The sequence below is a fragment of the Orycteropus afer genome, unplaced genomic scaffold (genome assembly GCF_000298275.1).
Source record: "Orycteropus afer afer isolate SDZICR_OR568_19922 unplaced genomic scaffold, OryAfe1.0 scaffold00018, whole genome shotgun sequence".
In the NCBI taxonomy this organism is placed as follows: Eukaryota; Metazoa; Chordata; class Mammalia; order Tubulidentata; family Orycteropodidae; genus Orycteropus; species Orycteropus afer.
The window spans coordinates 7,554,576-7,569,786 of NW_006921605.1; the positions used below are offsets into that span (position 1 = coordinate 7,554,576).

The 15,211-nt window shown below is 58.2% G+C and overlaps 2 protein-coding genes across 2 annotated transcripts; one reads left to right on the plus strand and one right to left on the minus strand.

Annotated features, from left to right (window-relative positions):
* Positions 1-1,183: 1,183 nt before the first annotated feature.
* OTOP2 (otopetrin 2) lies at positions 1,184-9,522 on the minus strand. Its single transcript, XM_007959670.1, has 6 exons — positions 9,210-9,522; positions 8,563-8,699; positions 7,008-7,066; positions 6,421-6,554; positions 3,370-4,247; positions 1,184-1,354 (listed from the first exon to the last, which is right to left on the minus strand). The coding sequence occupies exons 1-6, from the start codon at positions 9,520-9,522 to the stop codon at positions 1,184-1,186; spliced, it is 1,692 nt and encodes a 563-aa protein (XP_007957861.1).
* Positions 9,523-10,995: 1,473 nt separating this feature from the next.
* USH1G (USH1 protein network component sans) lies at positions 10,996-14,579 on the plus strand. Its single transcript, XM_007959671.2, has 2 exons — positions 10,996-11,159; positions 13,358-14,579. The coding sequence occupies exons 1-2, from the start codon at positions 10,996-10,998 to the stop codon at positions 14,577-14,579; spliced, it is 1,386 nt and encodes a 461-aa protein (XP_007957862.1).
* Positions 14,580-15,211: the final 632 nt, after the last annotated feature.

A 15,211-nucleotide genomic window follows, 5' to 3' on the forward strand; every position in this document is an offset into this window, starting at 1 on the left:
ACCTGCTCAGCCTCCCTCCCTCCCACTCCTTAGTACCTTCTGTGGTCTAGAAGATTAGGGCTCTGGAAAAGAGCCCCAGGGCTTCTGGGGAGTGGAGTGGTGGGTCAGGGCTGAACCCCCAGTTCCCCTTAAACTAGAACAGCTATAACCTTGGATCCTAACGTATTTTACTCCAGGGGAAAACTGTTCTGCTGCTTGAAAATATCTAAAAAAGACAAAAAACCAAAAACTCACTGCCATCAAGTCGATTCTTACTCATAGAGACCCCCTTTGGGTTTCCGAGGTAGTAAGTCTTTATGGAAGTAGATTGCCCGGTCTTCCTTCCATGGAGTGGCTGGTGGGTTTGAACCACCAACCTTCTGGTTAGCAGTCAAATGCCTTAGGCACTGCACCACCAGAGCCCCTGAAAAAGCCCGGAGATGATAATTGTGGTGGGAAGGCTCCGTCCCCCTTCAGTCGTGTGACCTTGGAAAAGTCACTTCCCCTCTCTGAGCTGCTTCCTTCTTTGTAAAAGGTGGTGGTTGGGTTGGGTCAGGGCTTCCTCACATTTTTTGTGTCATGGACACATTTAAAAAAAAGATAATATATGGATGTCACCCTGGGGATAAAGGGAAGAGGAAGGCAGAAGCCTGGCCCAGGTGCTCCCAGCCTCACCCAGTTACCACTTCTTAGCTAGTCTGTCATCAGACTTGGCTCACTCACTGGAGAGCTTCCCTTCCACCTCTGCCCCCCAAGATCTTCCCTGTCACCATCTCACCATCTCAGCGGGGGTGGCTGGGATAAGAAGCGGGACAGGGGAGCGAATCACTGGTTTATTGGTTCCCAGCTCCAGGCAGAGGCACTGGCCAGGCCACCGGGCTTGGGCTGGGAGTGGAGCCGAAGCTGGCCCTTCCAGACCTTGCCTGGCACTAGCCGTGCTGCAGGGAGAGGGCCCGAGCCAGGATGCCCTCCCTAGCTGCCCATGCCCCAGGGCCTGCAGGGGTAGGTGGGCACGTCCTGATGGGAATGATCAGGATTTAAAAACTCATCGTGGAAAAAGAACATCTGTGTGAGTTCCGCTCTGGGGCAAGCAGTGAGTGTAGCAAAGAGGCAGGAACTGGGCACAGGGTCCACGGCCCAGGCCAGGAGTGGCTCTGGGTGAATGCTTGAGCTGCCCCTCCCCCCTGCCACATCCCTGGCGGCGTCAGGACAGCACGTAGACCTCCAGCAGGCTGGAGACAGCGTGCATGCGGTAGAAGATGCCAAACGGTAGGCAGACGTTGACGATGGCGGCCCAGAGTGCATAGCCGTAGAAGTTCACCTCCACGGGGTTGCTGAAGTGCGGGCGGGCGCCGAAGGCGGGCATGATCCACAGCTGTGAGAGAGAGGGGCACATTACAACCCGGCTGGACTGGCACCCTGGGGTCACATCTGTGAGCTTTGCTGACCTGAGGTAAGGTGGGGATCCCAGTTTGGGGGCCAGCGAGGGCTGGGTGTTATTGAGGGGGACCTCCAGTATCTTGGATAGGGCCTAGCACTCTCCAGGGAGCTTGGGAAGTTGTGGCCGGCTGAGCTTGCCCATCTGTGACCACATCTCCCACCTTCTTAGCATGGCCCACTTGTGGGGTGCAGGAAGGGGAGGAGAGGGTCTCAGTGGAGGATGTGAGAATCTGGTCTAACTGGCTAGATCAGCAGCTGTGTCCTGGAGACAGGTGTGTGCAGCGGTGGGGGTCCTATCAGACAGGCCCAGGGTAGCTCCTTCCATGAGCTCTGGCCCTCCCCATCATGCCAGGGCTGAGAAGGAAAAAAAAAAACAAACACCAAACACACTGTCATTGAGTTGAGCCAGTGACCCTATAGGACAGAACAGAACTGCCCCATAAGGCTTCCAAGGCTGTCAATCTTTACAGAAGCAGACTGTCTCATCTTTCTCCTATAGAGCAGGTGGTGGGTTCAAACCACCGACATGGTTAACAGTCCATTGCTTTCACCACTGCACCACAGAGCCACATAGGGCTGAAGGGAGGTTGAGACTGGACTCCTGCTTCATCTCTGGGGCAAGAGGCAAAGACCAGAGGCTTCTAAACTGGCATTCCCTGGCCCTTCCACTTAGCTGTGTGCCCTTGGGCACATCTCTGCCCTCTCTGAGCCTCAGCTTTGGTCCTACAAAATGAAGGGGTTGGAGCGGATGCTCTCCGAGGTGATCCCAGATACTTGGAGGAAAACAGCCTCCTGGAAGGTGACACCCAGCCTGGAGGAGGGACCTGAGTGGGAGGTAGGGGTGGCGCTGGGGGTAGGGCACCACATCTGTCCCTGGACTTCCTCAGGTTTCCAACCTTACTGCTTTTACTGAGAGGGTCAAAGATTGGCGACTACTCTTTTTTTGTTTAGTGAAGCTGACTTTGTTGGGAGGCTCCTGCCTGGGGTTGAACCCCCAAGTCTGGGGACAAGGACCACAAGAGAGGTTACCTACAATAGTCACAGTGGGGACTTCACTAGGGCACTTCAATGGGGCTGTTGGTGCATTTCACGAGGCCCACATGGGGATGTATTCCCTCCTGTCATGTTGCTCCATTGGGATACATACACACTAAAAATGCTTCTGTATCGGGGGTAACTTGTCAGGGAGGTTACAGCTGAAGGGTCTATTTGACATCGAGTTGAACCATCATTACATGACCGTTGTCAGAAGTGTTTTCTGTACTTGGGACGTACCCACGTAGTACGTGATCCTGTTATAGCTACATTGGGGGCCTTCTATCTTGGGTTGTAGCTTTACTAAGCGGGCTTCCCAATGGGGGTGCACCTTTATAAGGAGCGTTTCTGCCGTGGGCTGTTTCTGTACAGGGAGTTGCTCCCAGTAAACGGCTTTGCTGAATCATGGGGTGGGAGGTGGCAGTGTAGACGCTCTCCTTCTCTGCCAGCCCCCCCTGCTCACAGACGCTCACACCTACACTGGTCTCTGCTACTTCCTGTGGCTGCTCCAATTATTCTGAGAAGCAGGCAGGTCACAAGCTCTCAGCAGCAGTCACACATCCCAGGGGGTGGGGTGGGGGGTGGAGTGAGGGCTCCCACCCTCCACAGCCCCCAGCTTCGTCTCACCACTGCCCAGCCCCCACCACAGCATTCCCTGGGACCCCTGGAGCTCCGACCACTCACTGCCTAGATCCCAGATGCTGGGATTTCATTTCTCTCTGTGTGCCCAGAGATGCTGAATGCCTGGGGGCTGCGGCTGACCCTCTCTGAATATACTCCCTTCCTAGGGAGCTGTACGGTTCTCCCATGGGCTGGGGGCAAGGTGGAGAAGGCTTCGAGGTCAGACCTGAAAGAGCACCCCTCCTCGGCCTTCTCACTGTGCCAGCCCACCCTCCTCTCCCCCCAGCTACTCACGATGACATTGCACGGCAGCAGAAAGAGAGAAATGTCCCTGAGGCACCGGCGTCTCCAGTGGCCCCTGGGAGCCAAGATGATGGCCGCTACCTCCTGTGGGCCTTCGGAGCTGGAGCCCACCAGGCTGGGAGTGGGCGGGCAGGCGGGTAAGGTGTGCAGGGCGCCCACATTGGCGAAGGTCAGGCCGTGGCAGGGCTCCTTGGGAGGGGTATCCTGAGGCTCGGCGCCCGGCGGCCCTCGGTGGAGGCTCTCAATGATGAACACGTTCTGGAAGGTGTGCTGGGCGATGAGGAGCAGAGCGTGGGCGAGGTTGAGGCCCCCCAACAGGTCCTTGGGCATGCCCACCACCACGGCCACAATGGAGTAGTAGGAGATGGCATACTGGCCCAGGGCGGCCCCCATCAGCAGGGCCACGTCCAGGGTACGTGTGGGGTTCTTGTGGTGGTCCATGGCCCGACGGTCAAAGCGGTAGATGATGGAGCCGCTCAGGCTGACCAAGGTCATGAGCCCCAGGCAGACGATGTTGAAGGTGTAGTAGATGAGCAGGGCCTGCTGGGTTTGGCCACCCTCCGCACTCACTTGGACCTCGTAGATGATGAAGACGGCCAGCCCCACCACAAAGAGCATCAGGCCCAGGGTCGGACCCACAAAGAACGTCTCCCGGAAGAGACTGAACCGGGACAGCACGTGGCTGTGGCCGTGGGAGGGGGCCAGCAGCCGGCCCACGTTCTTCCACATGACGTAGAGCATGGTGGAGGCGAAGAGGCTATACTCGATGTTGAAGGGATACAGGTAGAAGTAACCTTGCTGGAAGATCTGGCACAGGGCCGTGTTGCAGGAACAGGCGTCTCCTCCAACCGGGCTGCTTGCCCGCTCCGCTGGGGACAGAGGGACACAGACTGAGCTGTCCTCATACCCTGTGGACATGCCCCATCTGAAGAACCTCATCCTCTAGACTGTGACCTTCGTAAGGGTAGGCCCAGTCTGGCCATATTCACCGTTGTCCCCCAAACACCTATCACGGGGTCTGGGATACTCATTCACTCCACAAATATTTATTGAACATCTACTCTGTGCCAGAGACTGTGGGACACATCAGTGGATAATAGCCAGTGACCAGTTTTTTTTTTTTTTTTTAAGTGACCCCAGAACTGCCCTACTCCATGCCATTCCATCCATCAGAAAAACACCCTGAATCCTTCCCCATTGGTCACAGCCTCCAGCTCCCTAAGAGAGATGAGGTCTGGTCCTGCTAGAAGGTGGCCTTCTTGGGAACCCCTCAAGTTCAAGCTTCCTCACAGCTCTTGCCAGCATCTTCTCCTTCCAGAAAGTGAGCTGCTGTGACCAGGTCCCTGCCCTGACTTCCTGTCATTTCGGTTTGTCCCACGCCAATAGGCGTCTTCTCTCACATCCAGAGAGGGCCTGATAGGATATCTTAGGCGTTGACAACCATCTCTGAAGCCCTAGAACCATCCCAGCTATTTTTGCAGATAGGGAAACTGAGGCTCAGTGAGGTAAGGTGTCTTGACTGGCAGGCCTACCACAAATGACCTACTCCCAGCCCTGAGGCTGGCACCTCTCTGCATGCCTCTTCCCACCCCCTCTGCCCCACCACACTAAGCGGACGTCCTCCCAGCTGGTTTAACTGTCCTTCAGAATCCTCTGGAGGCACAAGGTGGTAGTCTTTTGCTAGACTGGGGTCTCCCTGAGGACTGGGCCCCTGCTTTCAGTTTCTGGATCCGCACACTGGGGAGGGGGGTGTCTTTAGGTGAGGTCCAGATGGACTAAGTCAACTAGTCTGGTCCTGGCTAAGTGGACAGTCCTACAGGACGTCCAAACAGCTAGGACCAAGAGGACTGTAGAACCCATTCTCCCTCAATAGAAAAAGTAAACAAACCCATGACGTCAACTCTGACTCATAGCGACCCTATAGGACAGAGTAGAACTGCCCCACAGGGTTTCCAAGGCTGCAACCTTTACGAAAGCAGACGGCCACATCTTTTTTCTGTGGAGCAGCTGGTAGGTTCAAACTTGACTTTTCAATTAGTAGCCAAGCACTTAACCAGTGCACCACCAGAGCTCCTTCCCTCCGTGTAGCGGTTCGTTAAAAGCAAAGATGGATTTGAACATTGGTTCTCCAATTGCACTCTGTAACCAAGTAACTTACATTCCCCATCCCTTAATGTCTCCATGCACAAAATGAGGATACTGATAGACTCATCTCATAGGGACGTTATGGGGTTAAGTAAGATACAGTGCTTAAGGCACTTAGCTCGGTGCCTGACATATTTATTGTTACTTGCTGCTGAGTCAGTTCCAATTCATGGGCACCCCATGTGCACAGAGAAGAACTGCTCCAGAGAGTTTTCAAGTCTGGGACCTTTTGGAAGTAGATCACCAGGCCTGTCTTTCCAGGTACCCCTGGGTGGGTTTGAACTGCCAACCTTTCAACTAGTAGTCAGGCACTCAACTGTGCCTTCAGGGTGTCTCCCTGGCATACAAACCAAAAAACCCAAATCCCTTGCCGTGGAGTCAATTCCAACTCATAGTGACTCCATAGGACAGAGTAGAACTGCCTCATAGGGTTTCCAAGGCTGTCATCTTTGTGGACGCAGACTGCCACATCTTTTTCCCACTAAACAACAGGTAGGTTCAAATTACCAACCTTTGGTTAACAGCCAAGTGCTTAACCACTACATCACCAGGCTTCCTCCCAGCATAGAGGGCTCAGTCAGCTGCCACCACCATCATCATCACCTCCTTCCCCAGGCTCTCCCCATCTGATCCACGCTTCCACATTGAACCCACTTGCCCCCTTCCCCTTGTCCCCCAGCTTGACCACCCTTGTCCTTTCACCCTGAACCTGAATCCCTTCCTTAGTGGGCTGGAGACCTGACCCCTCAAGGATGACAATGTTGCCCCCAATTCCTGGGTCACCTAGCCGTCTTCTGAGATGAGGCCTTGAGCAGGAGGAAGGCCCGGCCCGTGCCCTTGTGAGACTAAGAATCCACAAAGCAGCCGGGGCCAGGGTTGGTCTGGGGCGGGACTCACGGTCAGGGGCAAGGCGAGTGTGGCTGGCGTTGCTGTGAGAGCTGCTGTAGGAGTGGGCCTGGTGCACCGACTCATCCACCACAGCTGCCATCCAGATGGCCAGGTTGGTCGTGAGGGTGAACATGAGGCCACACCTGTACGGGGAGGAACAGTCTTTGGCTCACGGTGGGTTCCTGGCGAGGAGAGTTGGGGAGCTATATTGGGGGAGGTTGTTGAGAATCGAGGAGGCAGACAGGCGCCTGTTGAGACAGGCAGCTGGGTTTGGAATGAGCACTTAACCTGGCCAGGATGCTGTCCAAGGGAGGGCCAGGGGATGTCCAGGGGCTCAGGCAACTGCCGCTCCCAGGGGAAAAGGCCTGTGGTACATTTCCCAACCACCCTCCCAAAATGTGCACACACACACAGACACACACACACGGTACATGGCACACAGGGGTGAACTCTGGCTGACAAACCAAGGGGGCTTCATCTAGACCCCCACCTAGAGCACAGAAAGGGGATTCATGCCCCAGGCTGGACAGCCCTCCTCTCCTGCAAGGTGAGCCTGGCCCTCTGGCCCCAGCATTGAGCTGTGGATAGCCACTCACCGGGTCAGATCCAGGTGGATGTGAACACAGTCTTTAGCAGAGACCCAGAGAAAGTAAGTCTGTATTGAGAGAGAATGGTGCCATTTACTCTTCACAAGGACGAAGCTCCAGTTATGTCCACGTCCATGTCCAGCACTGGTTCCCTCTACCCAACAGCCTTTATTCTAAGTTACCAAGTTTATTATTTTTTATGACATGGTAGGGCGTAGTCTTCTTGTTCTATGGAATAGTTTATAAAATGATGGTTCTCTTCTTTAAAGGTTTGCAAAATGTCACCTGTAAAACTCTCTGGTCATGGTGCTTTGCTTTTTCTTTTTTAATTTTTTGTGGGGAGTGAGGGGTCAAGTAGAGTTTTGGACATGGAATTGTCTCTTCCTGGGAGCAGGGCCAGCCTGATGCTAGGTGTTGCTTAAAGTAGAAAGAGTCTTAAAGTAGAAAGTGGCTTCTTGCCTCCTTTCACATCCCCTGCTCCCGTCCTTGTCCTCTGTCCCCTGTAGGACCTTGCCTCCCTCTAGCTGCCAATGATCCCCTGCTAGGGTCTTTGCCGATGGAGTTATCTCTGTTTTAATTTCTTCTGATTGTTTTTCAAACACCCAGAGTGTAAAAGACTAAAACCATATAAATACATTGTCATAAACGTGTTGGACAGTGGTCAGGCAGCTACAGTGATATTTTAGGGGAGGGTACCATGCATGTAGTCATTCTGATCATCATAATAGGCTGTGGTCCCCTCTGGCCACATGTAAATCCAGTGCTGCCTCCATCTGAAGATCTTTCAAGGTGTTGCTTATGCAGCAAATACAAACATCTATACTTGAACTTGGTGGAAAAACCCCAGTTACAGGATACTGTCCTCCCAGAGATGTGTGCTCTCTATGGACACTCAGAGGGCAGGCTGGGTTCTAGGAGACAGAGGTGACTGTCACACCTTACACCTGCTAGTGTCAACTATTGACAGTGCTTAGCTTGAAATAAGATCTCAAGACCCTTAAGTAGGAGCTCACATTTGGATTTTACCTCATTACCTAGTGTTTCTGGATATATACCAAGTGCACTGGTCTTACATGTGACCAGAAGGGACCATAGCCCATTATGATGACCAGAATGACTACATGCATGGTGCCTTGCCCTGAAACATCACTCCAGCTGCCCAACCACTGTTCAACACGTATATGACAATGGCTTATAGTTTTAGTCTTTTACACTTTAAAAACCAAAAAATCCTCACTGCCATTGAGTCAACTCTGACGCACAGCGACCCCATTGGGTTTCTGAGGCGGTAAATCTTTATGGAAGTAGATCACTCTATCTTCCTTCCATGGAGTGAGTGGCAGGTGGGTTTGAACCACCAACCTTCTGGTTATCAGTCAAATGCCTTAGAAATGTTTAGGTAAGATTAAAACATGAATAATGCATACGATTGATCCCCACTTCAATCCTATCCCCATCGTGTCGAATTGCACAGGGTGGATGGGGGTGTGGAGCTCAGGTCTCCTGACCCCTTGCCAAGTGTTGGCTCCCTTCTACCACACCTAAGGACACTCCTCCCACCCACCTGGACAATGACAAACACAGCCTGGATGAGAGGATACAGGATCTTGATGGCTGATTGGCACTCAAAGAAACTGGAGTAGTAGCCAGTCTTGAAGACATCCATGACGAGGGTGCAGACACCAAACAGCACCAACCCACCTGGGAATCAGTGAAGAGCAGAGAGGTGGGAGAGGCGGCTTAGTGACAGAGCTGGCCCTTCCCGAGGGCTCTGAGGATGGATGGCCGGGTAGGTGGTGGAGGAGGGAGTGGTTAGATGGTGGGTGGGTAGGTAGATGGGCGGGTGGATGGATGGATAGGTGGATGGGTGGGTGGATGGATGTTGTCCTACTGCACTCCCACCTCTCTGCTTTGGGACTGCATAGATGAGAGGAAGGGCCCCGACTGGACTCTCCGTTGCTGCTCTTACTCTCTGCCCTCCACTCACAGCTGCCCATGACCACGCTTCTCTAATCTTTAGACGGCAAAGAAGTTCCCCTCCATCCCTTCTGTTGGGCCCGCCTCCTGGAGCGTTCTCCTCCAATTGCAGCCCACCTCGCCCCTGCCACATCCAATCCTCCTGCAGGAACTTCTTCAGGCTCTACCCTGACGCGCACTCCCACGTTCCTCCCCGAGCCCTGGTCTCCAGGCCCACCCCGCCTCCCCTGGCACCTCGGAGCCAGACGGGGCCGGCGTGCGCGTCGCGGTAGGGCACTGCGTCGGGGCAGCGCGCGGTGCGCAGCAGGTAGAAGAGGATCCACAGCGCCGCCAGCAGCATCATGGTGGTGAGCAGCGCGAACACGTCGGTGTCGTACACCGCCACCTTGTTGAAGGCGCCGCCGCTGATGAGCGTGCAGGCCAGGAGCAGCGCGTTCACTGTCAGCAGGACCGACAGCAGCCGGCCGCCCTTCTTCCACACCTCGCGGGGGCCCGGCCGCGGGGCCGGAGGGCTCTCCTTGGGGCCCGCGGCCAGCTCTTCGGACATGGCGGGGCGACTGGAGGAGGTTGGAGGGGTCACTGTAGGGGAGGAGCAGACAGGAGCCCAGGTCAACCTCTCGGCTCTTCTTACCCTGTCTGGTCTCCAGATTTGAGGACCAGGGAGTTCCTAGCAGAGGGGATTGAGGGTCGTGATGGTGGAAGCCCTGGGGAAAGGGAAGGACAAGCGGGGAGGCGGCCCTCGACGGCAGGAAGGGAGGAGGGGTGGCCCCTTAGGAGTCCCTCTCGTTTTCTGGGTCCCCATCCCCAAGCCTGCTGTCCGCTGGCCCCGGGACACCCACCTGGCTGGCGCGGGAGCCTGGAATGAGCTTGGGGCCGGGGGACGGCGACTGTGTCCTCTTTCCCACGCGGGGCTGATGGGGCGCTTTATACCCGGGAGGGCAGGGTGATTTACAGCCGCCGGCGGGCGGGCAGCTCGGCTCCATAAACCTCTCAGTCCCGTTCACATGATCCATCTTCTCTCCGAGTGGAATTTAGGGAAGCGCGCGGGAGCCAGATAAGGCGAGAATTATATTTCTCCCGCAAGGGGCGCCCCCTCCCCCGCCGCCCGGCACCCCGGCGCGCCCAGGCTGGGGCGCAGCCCGCACTGCGGCACCCAGAGGGCACCCCGCTCGGGCGCCCCCGTGATCCCGGCCCCCTGAGCTGTGATGGCTGATGCCCTGCTGACGCCCCGGGGGCTCGCGGGCGCCCCTATACAGCCTCCCAGCCCCGGGCGTGCGCAACCTCCTGTCGGCTGCCGCCTCGATAGCGGGACACAGTCCCTCTTTCCCCGACGGTTCTGGCAGCGATCGAAGTTGCTCCTTCCTCCATGCGGCTCCCTGCTCGGCCGGAGGCTGCGAGGACGCGCCGGTGGTACCGGCTTCGCACGCTGCGCGCCCAGTCCGCACCCAGCCCTCTGGCGCCCCCTGCTGGAGCGCGGCGACGCTATCCTGCGCGAGGGCGGGGCGGGCAGCCGCGTCCTATTCGCTGTCTCTCGGCCTGTCCTCATGACCCTCCTTGGCCCACTGTCCTGGGGTTCAGGACTGCCCCTCCACGCCTCTCTCAGACACCCCTCCCCAGCCTTTGGCCGCTCCTTGGACGGATGGAAGAGTCGAGGATCGCAGCGCCGGGGCTCTAAAGAAGACGAACCTCGGATTCTCCCTGACTACCACCAGGGGGCTCTGGGGCTGGCGCTTTTGGAGAGAGGACCCGGCCTCGCGTGGTGCGGCCAGACCCCGGGGGTTTAGGACCCAGGGGAAGCCAGGGGCGGTGCCCCCCTCACCCCAGGCGGGCGAGCGGCTCATATGTCCCGTAGCCGTGGCTCCCGCGCTGCGTGTCCTCCGTCTGCGGCAGCGGGCGCCGGCGGCCCCGGTCCCTGCCCGGCCCCCTCCCCCAGCCCCATGCCCCAGCCCTGACCCCGCCGCCCTCCCCCGCGGGGGGCCTCGCCCCGTGCCCCCTGCCCACCCTGTCCCAGCCGGGCACCATGAACGACCAGTACCACCGGGCGGCCCGGGACGGGTACCTGGAACTCCTCAAGGAGGCCACCCGGAAGGAGCTGAACGCTCCCGACGAGGATGGCATGACCCCCACCCTCTGGGCTGCCTACCACGGGAACCTGGAGTCGCTGCGCCTGATCGTGAGCCGTGGGTGAGTCTCCTCCGGCCCCTGTGGAAGGGGGAAGAGACTGGCGCGCTCCAGGCCCCTGACACGCAGCCCCGGACCCCAGGGCACCTTCCCCTTCCTGGGAGCCCCCTCTCCCCACCACAGACCCTAACAGGGATCTTAGAGGCTGGCAGGTGTGGGAGGAAGAGGGAGAGAAACTGGGTGAGTGACGCTTGTGACCTGCAAGTGGGGCTAGGAGGGAAGTGGGATTTGGGGGTGGCACGACTGGGGGTGCTAAAGAGCGAGAGGAAGGTGGGTCCCTCCTGGGCAGGGTCCACCTGGAAGCTGGAGTGAAGGGCATGGGAGAGCCTGGGAGAAGGCCGGTAAGCTGAAAGGGCCTGAGGTGGGGGCTAGGAAAGGAGGGTTCTCTGTTCCCCACACCCCGCAGCCTGCGTCCCCCACACCGCCCTGGCTGGGCCACTCATAGTTGTCTCTCACCCTTCTCATTACCTGGATTTATGGGCACTGTCCACAACACCAAATGCCACCCGCTCACACACCCCATTAACTCCCTCTGCAGCTCTGGTAGCATAGTGCGTAAGGCACTTGCCTGCTAACCAGAAGGCTGGCGGTTCAAACCCACCAGCCACTCCTCGGAAGGCAGGTTGGACAATCCTACTTCCGTAGTGATACTGCCTCAGAAACCCAAGGAGGGGTCGCTATGAGTGGGGACAACAAGCGCCCCTCCCCCACTGCAGGGCACAGTCGACCACTGTGCCCCTTGAAGGGGTTTCTCTCTCACCCTCCCTTTGGAGTTGTCCTGGGGGGAAGGGTGGTTCAGGAAGGGGTTCAGAGGAATAGGGTTCAGGGCCCAGGAAGTGGGTTCCCTGGGTTAAATCACACTGTGAACGGCCTCTCACCCCATCCCAGTAGCTCTGTAAAGAGAAGTCAGGTTGAACTGGACACCAGGTGTGCCTGGAAAGGGAAAGGCAGTGGAAGAGAAAGAGGGTGGCTGGCCCTGGCCTGAGGCCTGAGCCTGTGGTGGGTGAGGAAGCCCCTCAGCCTGTCCTCTTCCTTCTCCTCCATGCCTGCAGCTGGGTCCTGCCCACCTAAACAGGTGGCCCAGCCACGTTCCAAGATGCCAAGGCTGGCCCTCCCTACCCCGGGAGGGCCCTCAATGATCCCTGACCCCCTCGACTCCCCTCAGAGAGACTCAAGGGAGGAGGGGAAGAGGGCATGAAACCCTAACCCCTACAGAGTGAAGGGGCTGGTGTTGGAGTCTGGGCCAGATGCCAGCGGCCCCTCCCCACATCAATGAGCAGGACTTAGGGCCTAGGAGAGGAAGCTGAGGGGGGTTGGGGGGGAGCTGCTCAGACAAGGGAGTGATTCTTCCCGGCCCTGGGGGCTGGCCTTGTGGCCTCATTAGTGTGGGAAGGGGCAGTGCTGAGCCTGGCCCCTGATGGAGGCCAGAAAAAGCTTGGAAGGAGACATAGCTCTCTGGTCCCCGTCAGGGAGAAAGTCTGGTGTGACCCCTGGTCAGCCCACACCAGCCAGCCTCACAGAGCCCCCACAGATGGGGCAAACCTGGGAGGGGAGGGAGGCCAGGCTGGGCACGTGACTTCCACCTCCTGTGCTCCGGTCCTGGCTGTCCCCACACTCCCCTTTTGGCCCAGGCCAAGACCCGACACCTGCTCTCACACGCGGGCTTGCCAGGCCTGGCCCTGCTCCCTGCTGACATGGTCATGCCATGAGCAGTCACCCTATCACACTCAGCCAGAGCTCAGGCCCAGCACACACCCTCTCCCGGGCTCACACACTCACCCGGCACACACAGCTGCACGCATTGTCTTGCCAGCCTGAGACCCAGACTCGGCCCTAGCCCACCACCTCTCTGGGCCAGCTCCCCGCTGGGCCCCATGAATAATTCACTCCTTTCTCTCTGGGCATCAAATATTTATCCCCTGAGATTCCCAGCCCTGAGTTCTGTTGGGGAAGGCCCCGCCCTGGCCACGCCTCCTCGGGAGCCCCACCCCTGGGTTGCCTGGGGCCATTTCTCCCCTGGGCTCACTTGGTACTTTTGGTGGTGCACACCTGCGTGTCCCCTGGAGCCAGAGAAGTCTCAGTCTTATAGGCCCTTTGGGACCTGGCGTGGCCATGTGGGAGGTCAAAGGCACCTCCTGTCACAGGCTGCCTGTCAATTTGGTGGCTCATCACCTCTCCCTCCCCACGTGTCCTCTCTGCAGGGGCGACCCGGACAAGTGTGACATCTGGGGCAACACGCCCCTGCACCTGGCAGCCTCCAATGGCCACCTGCACTGCCTGTCCTTCCTGGTGTCCTTCGGAGCCAACATCTGGTGCCTGGACAACGACTACCACACGCCGCTGGACATGGCCGCCATGAAGGGTCACATGGAGTGTGTGCGCTACCTGGACTCCATCGCGGCCAAGCAGGGCAGCCTTAACCCCAAGCTGGTGGGCAAGCTTAAGGACAAGGCCTTCCGCGAGGCGGAGCGGCGCATACGCGAGTGCGCCAAGCTGCAGCGCAAGCACCACGAGCGCATGGAGCGACGCTACCGGCGCGAGCTGGCCGAGCGCTCCGACACGCTCAGCTTCTCCAGCCTCACGTCCAGCACCCTGAGCCGCCGGCTGCAGCACCTGGGGCTGGGCAGCCACCTGCCCTACTCGCAGGCCACGCTGCATGGCACCGCCCGGGGCAAGACCAAGATCCAGCGAAGGCTGGAGCGACGCAAGCAGGGCGGCGAGGGCACCTTCAAGGTCTCCGAGGACGGCCGCAAGACCGTGCGCTCGCTCTCCGGCCTGCAGCTGGGCAGCGACGTGATGTTCGTGCGCCAGGGCAACTACGCCAACCCCAAGGAGTGGGGCCGCTCCCCGCTCCGGGACATGTTCCTCTCGGACGAGGACAGCGTCTCCCGTGCCACGCTGGCAGCCGAGCCAGCCCACTCGGACGTCAGCACCGACTCGGGTCACGACTCCCTGTTTACGCGGCCGGGCCTGGGCACCATGGTGTTCCGCAGGAACTACCTGAGCAGCGGGCTGCAGGACCTGGGCCGTGAGGACGGGGGCCTGGACGGGGCAGGCACGCTGCGGGCTCGGCTGCAGAGCACCCCCAGCCTGGACGAGGACAGCCTGGGCAGTGCCAACAGCCTGCAGGAGCGCAGCTACTCGGAGGAGCTGCCCTGGGACGAGGTGGGCTTGGGCCTGGACGAGGGCCTGGAGCCCGAGACCAGCCCGCTGGAGACCTTCCTGGCCTCGTTGCACTTGGAGGACTTCACTGCCCTCCTGCGGCAGGAGAAGATCGACCTGGAAGCCCTGATGCTGTGTTCGGACCTGGACCTGCGCACCATCAGCGTTCCGCTCGGGCCGCGCAAGAAGATCTTGGGGGCTGTGCGGCGGCGGCGCCAGGCGCTGGAGCGCCCGCCCGCCCTGGAGGACACCGAGCTGTGAGTGCGGGGCGCCTGCTGCCTGGGTTAGAGGAGAAGGCGGGAGGGGGCATAATATCGTATTTCATAGAATTAAGTCGCCGTCAATTTCAAGATGCCCCACTATTTTATGGACTAGGAAGTCAGGAAAAGAAGCTGGCGACTTAATTGTAACATGGGGCTTTCTTAATCACAGTGGATGTAAAATTCACCTCGATTTTAGAGAGATCAGCGTTGGAAGATGGGCGCCTTAGCTTCTATGGCTCTGGTGGCCAGTGGTTAAAGCATTTGACTGCTAACCAAAAGGTCGATGTTTCCAACCCACCAGCCAGGGGAGAGAGAGATGAAGCAGTCTGGTTCCGTAAAGCTTGACAGACTTAGGAACCTTAGGGGGCAGTTTTACTCTGTCCCAGAGGGTCATTGTGAGGGTGACTGTGAGTTGGAAGCCATTCGACAGTAGTGGGTTTGGTTTGGGCTTTGCTTCCATCCAAGTTGACAGCCTGGGAAACCCATTGAGGCAGTTCCACTCTGTCCTCTAGGGGCGCTGTGGGTCAGAATCGACTCCAGGCAGTGGGTGTGGTTTGGGCTTTGCTTCTGTGAAGACTGACAGCCTTGGAGACCCTCTAGGGCAGTTCCACTCTGTCCTCTAGGGGCGCT

What these genes read in the sequence shown, in the direction of transcription:
- OTOP2 (XM_007959670.1), bottom strand. Translation starts at nt 9,522, where the DNA reads ATGTCCGAAGAGCTGGCCGCGGGCCCCAAGGAGAGCCCTCCGGCCCCG. An exon ending in CGGCCCCGTCTGGCTCCGAG is followed by an intron (nt 8,700 to 9,209) that starts GTGCCAGGGGAG and finishes ACTGATTCCCAG; the next exon opens with GTGGGTTGGTGCTGTTTGGT. An exon ending in TGCTGCCGTGCAATGTCATC is followed by an intron (nt 1,355 to 3,369) that starts GTGAGTAGCTGG and finishes TCTCTCTCACAG; the next exon opens with CTGTGGATCATGCCCGCCTT.
- USH1G (XM_007959671.2), top strand. Translation starts at nt 10,996, where the DNA reads ATGAACGACCAGTACCACCGGGCGGCCCGGGACGGGTACCTGGAACTC. An exon ending in CGCCTGATCGTGAGCCGTGG is followed by an intron (nt 11,160 to 13,357) that starts GTGAGTCTCCTC and finishes TCCTCTCTGCAG; the next exon opens with GGGCGACCCGGACAAGTGTG.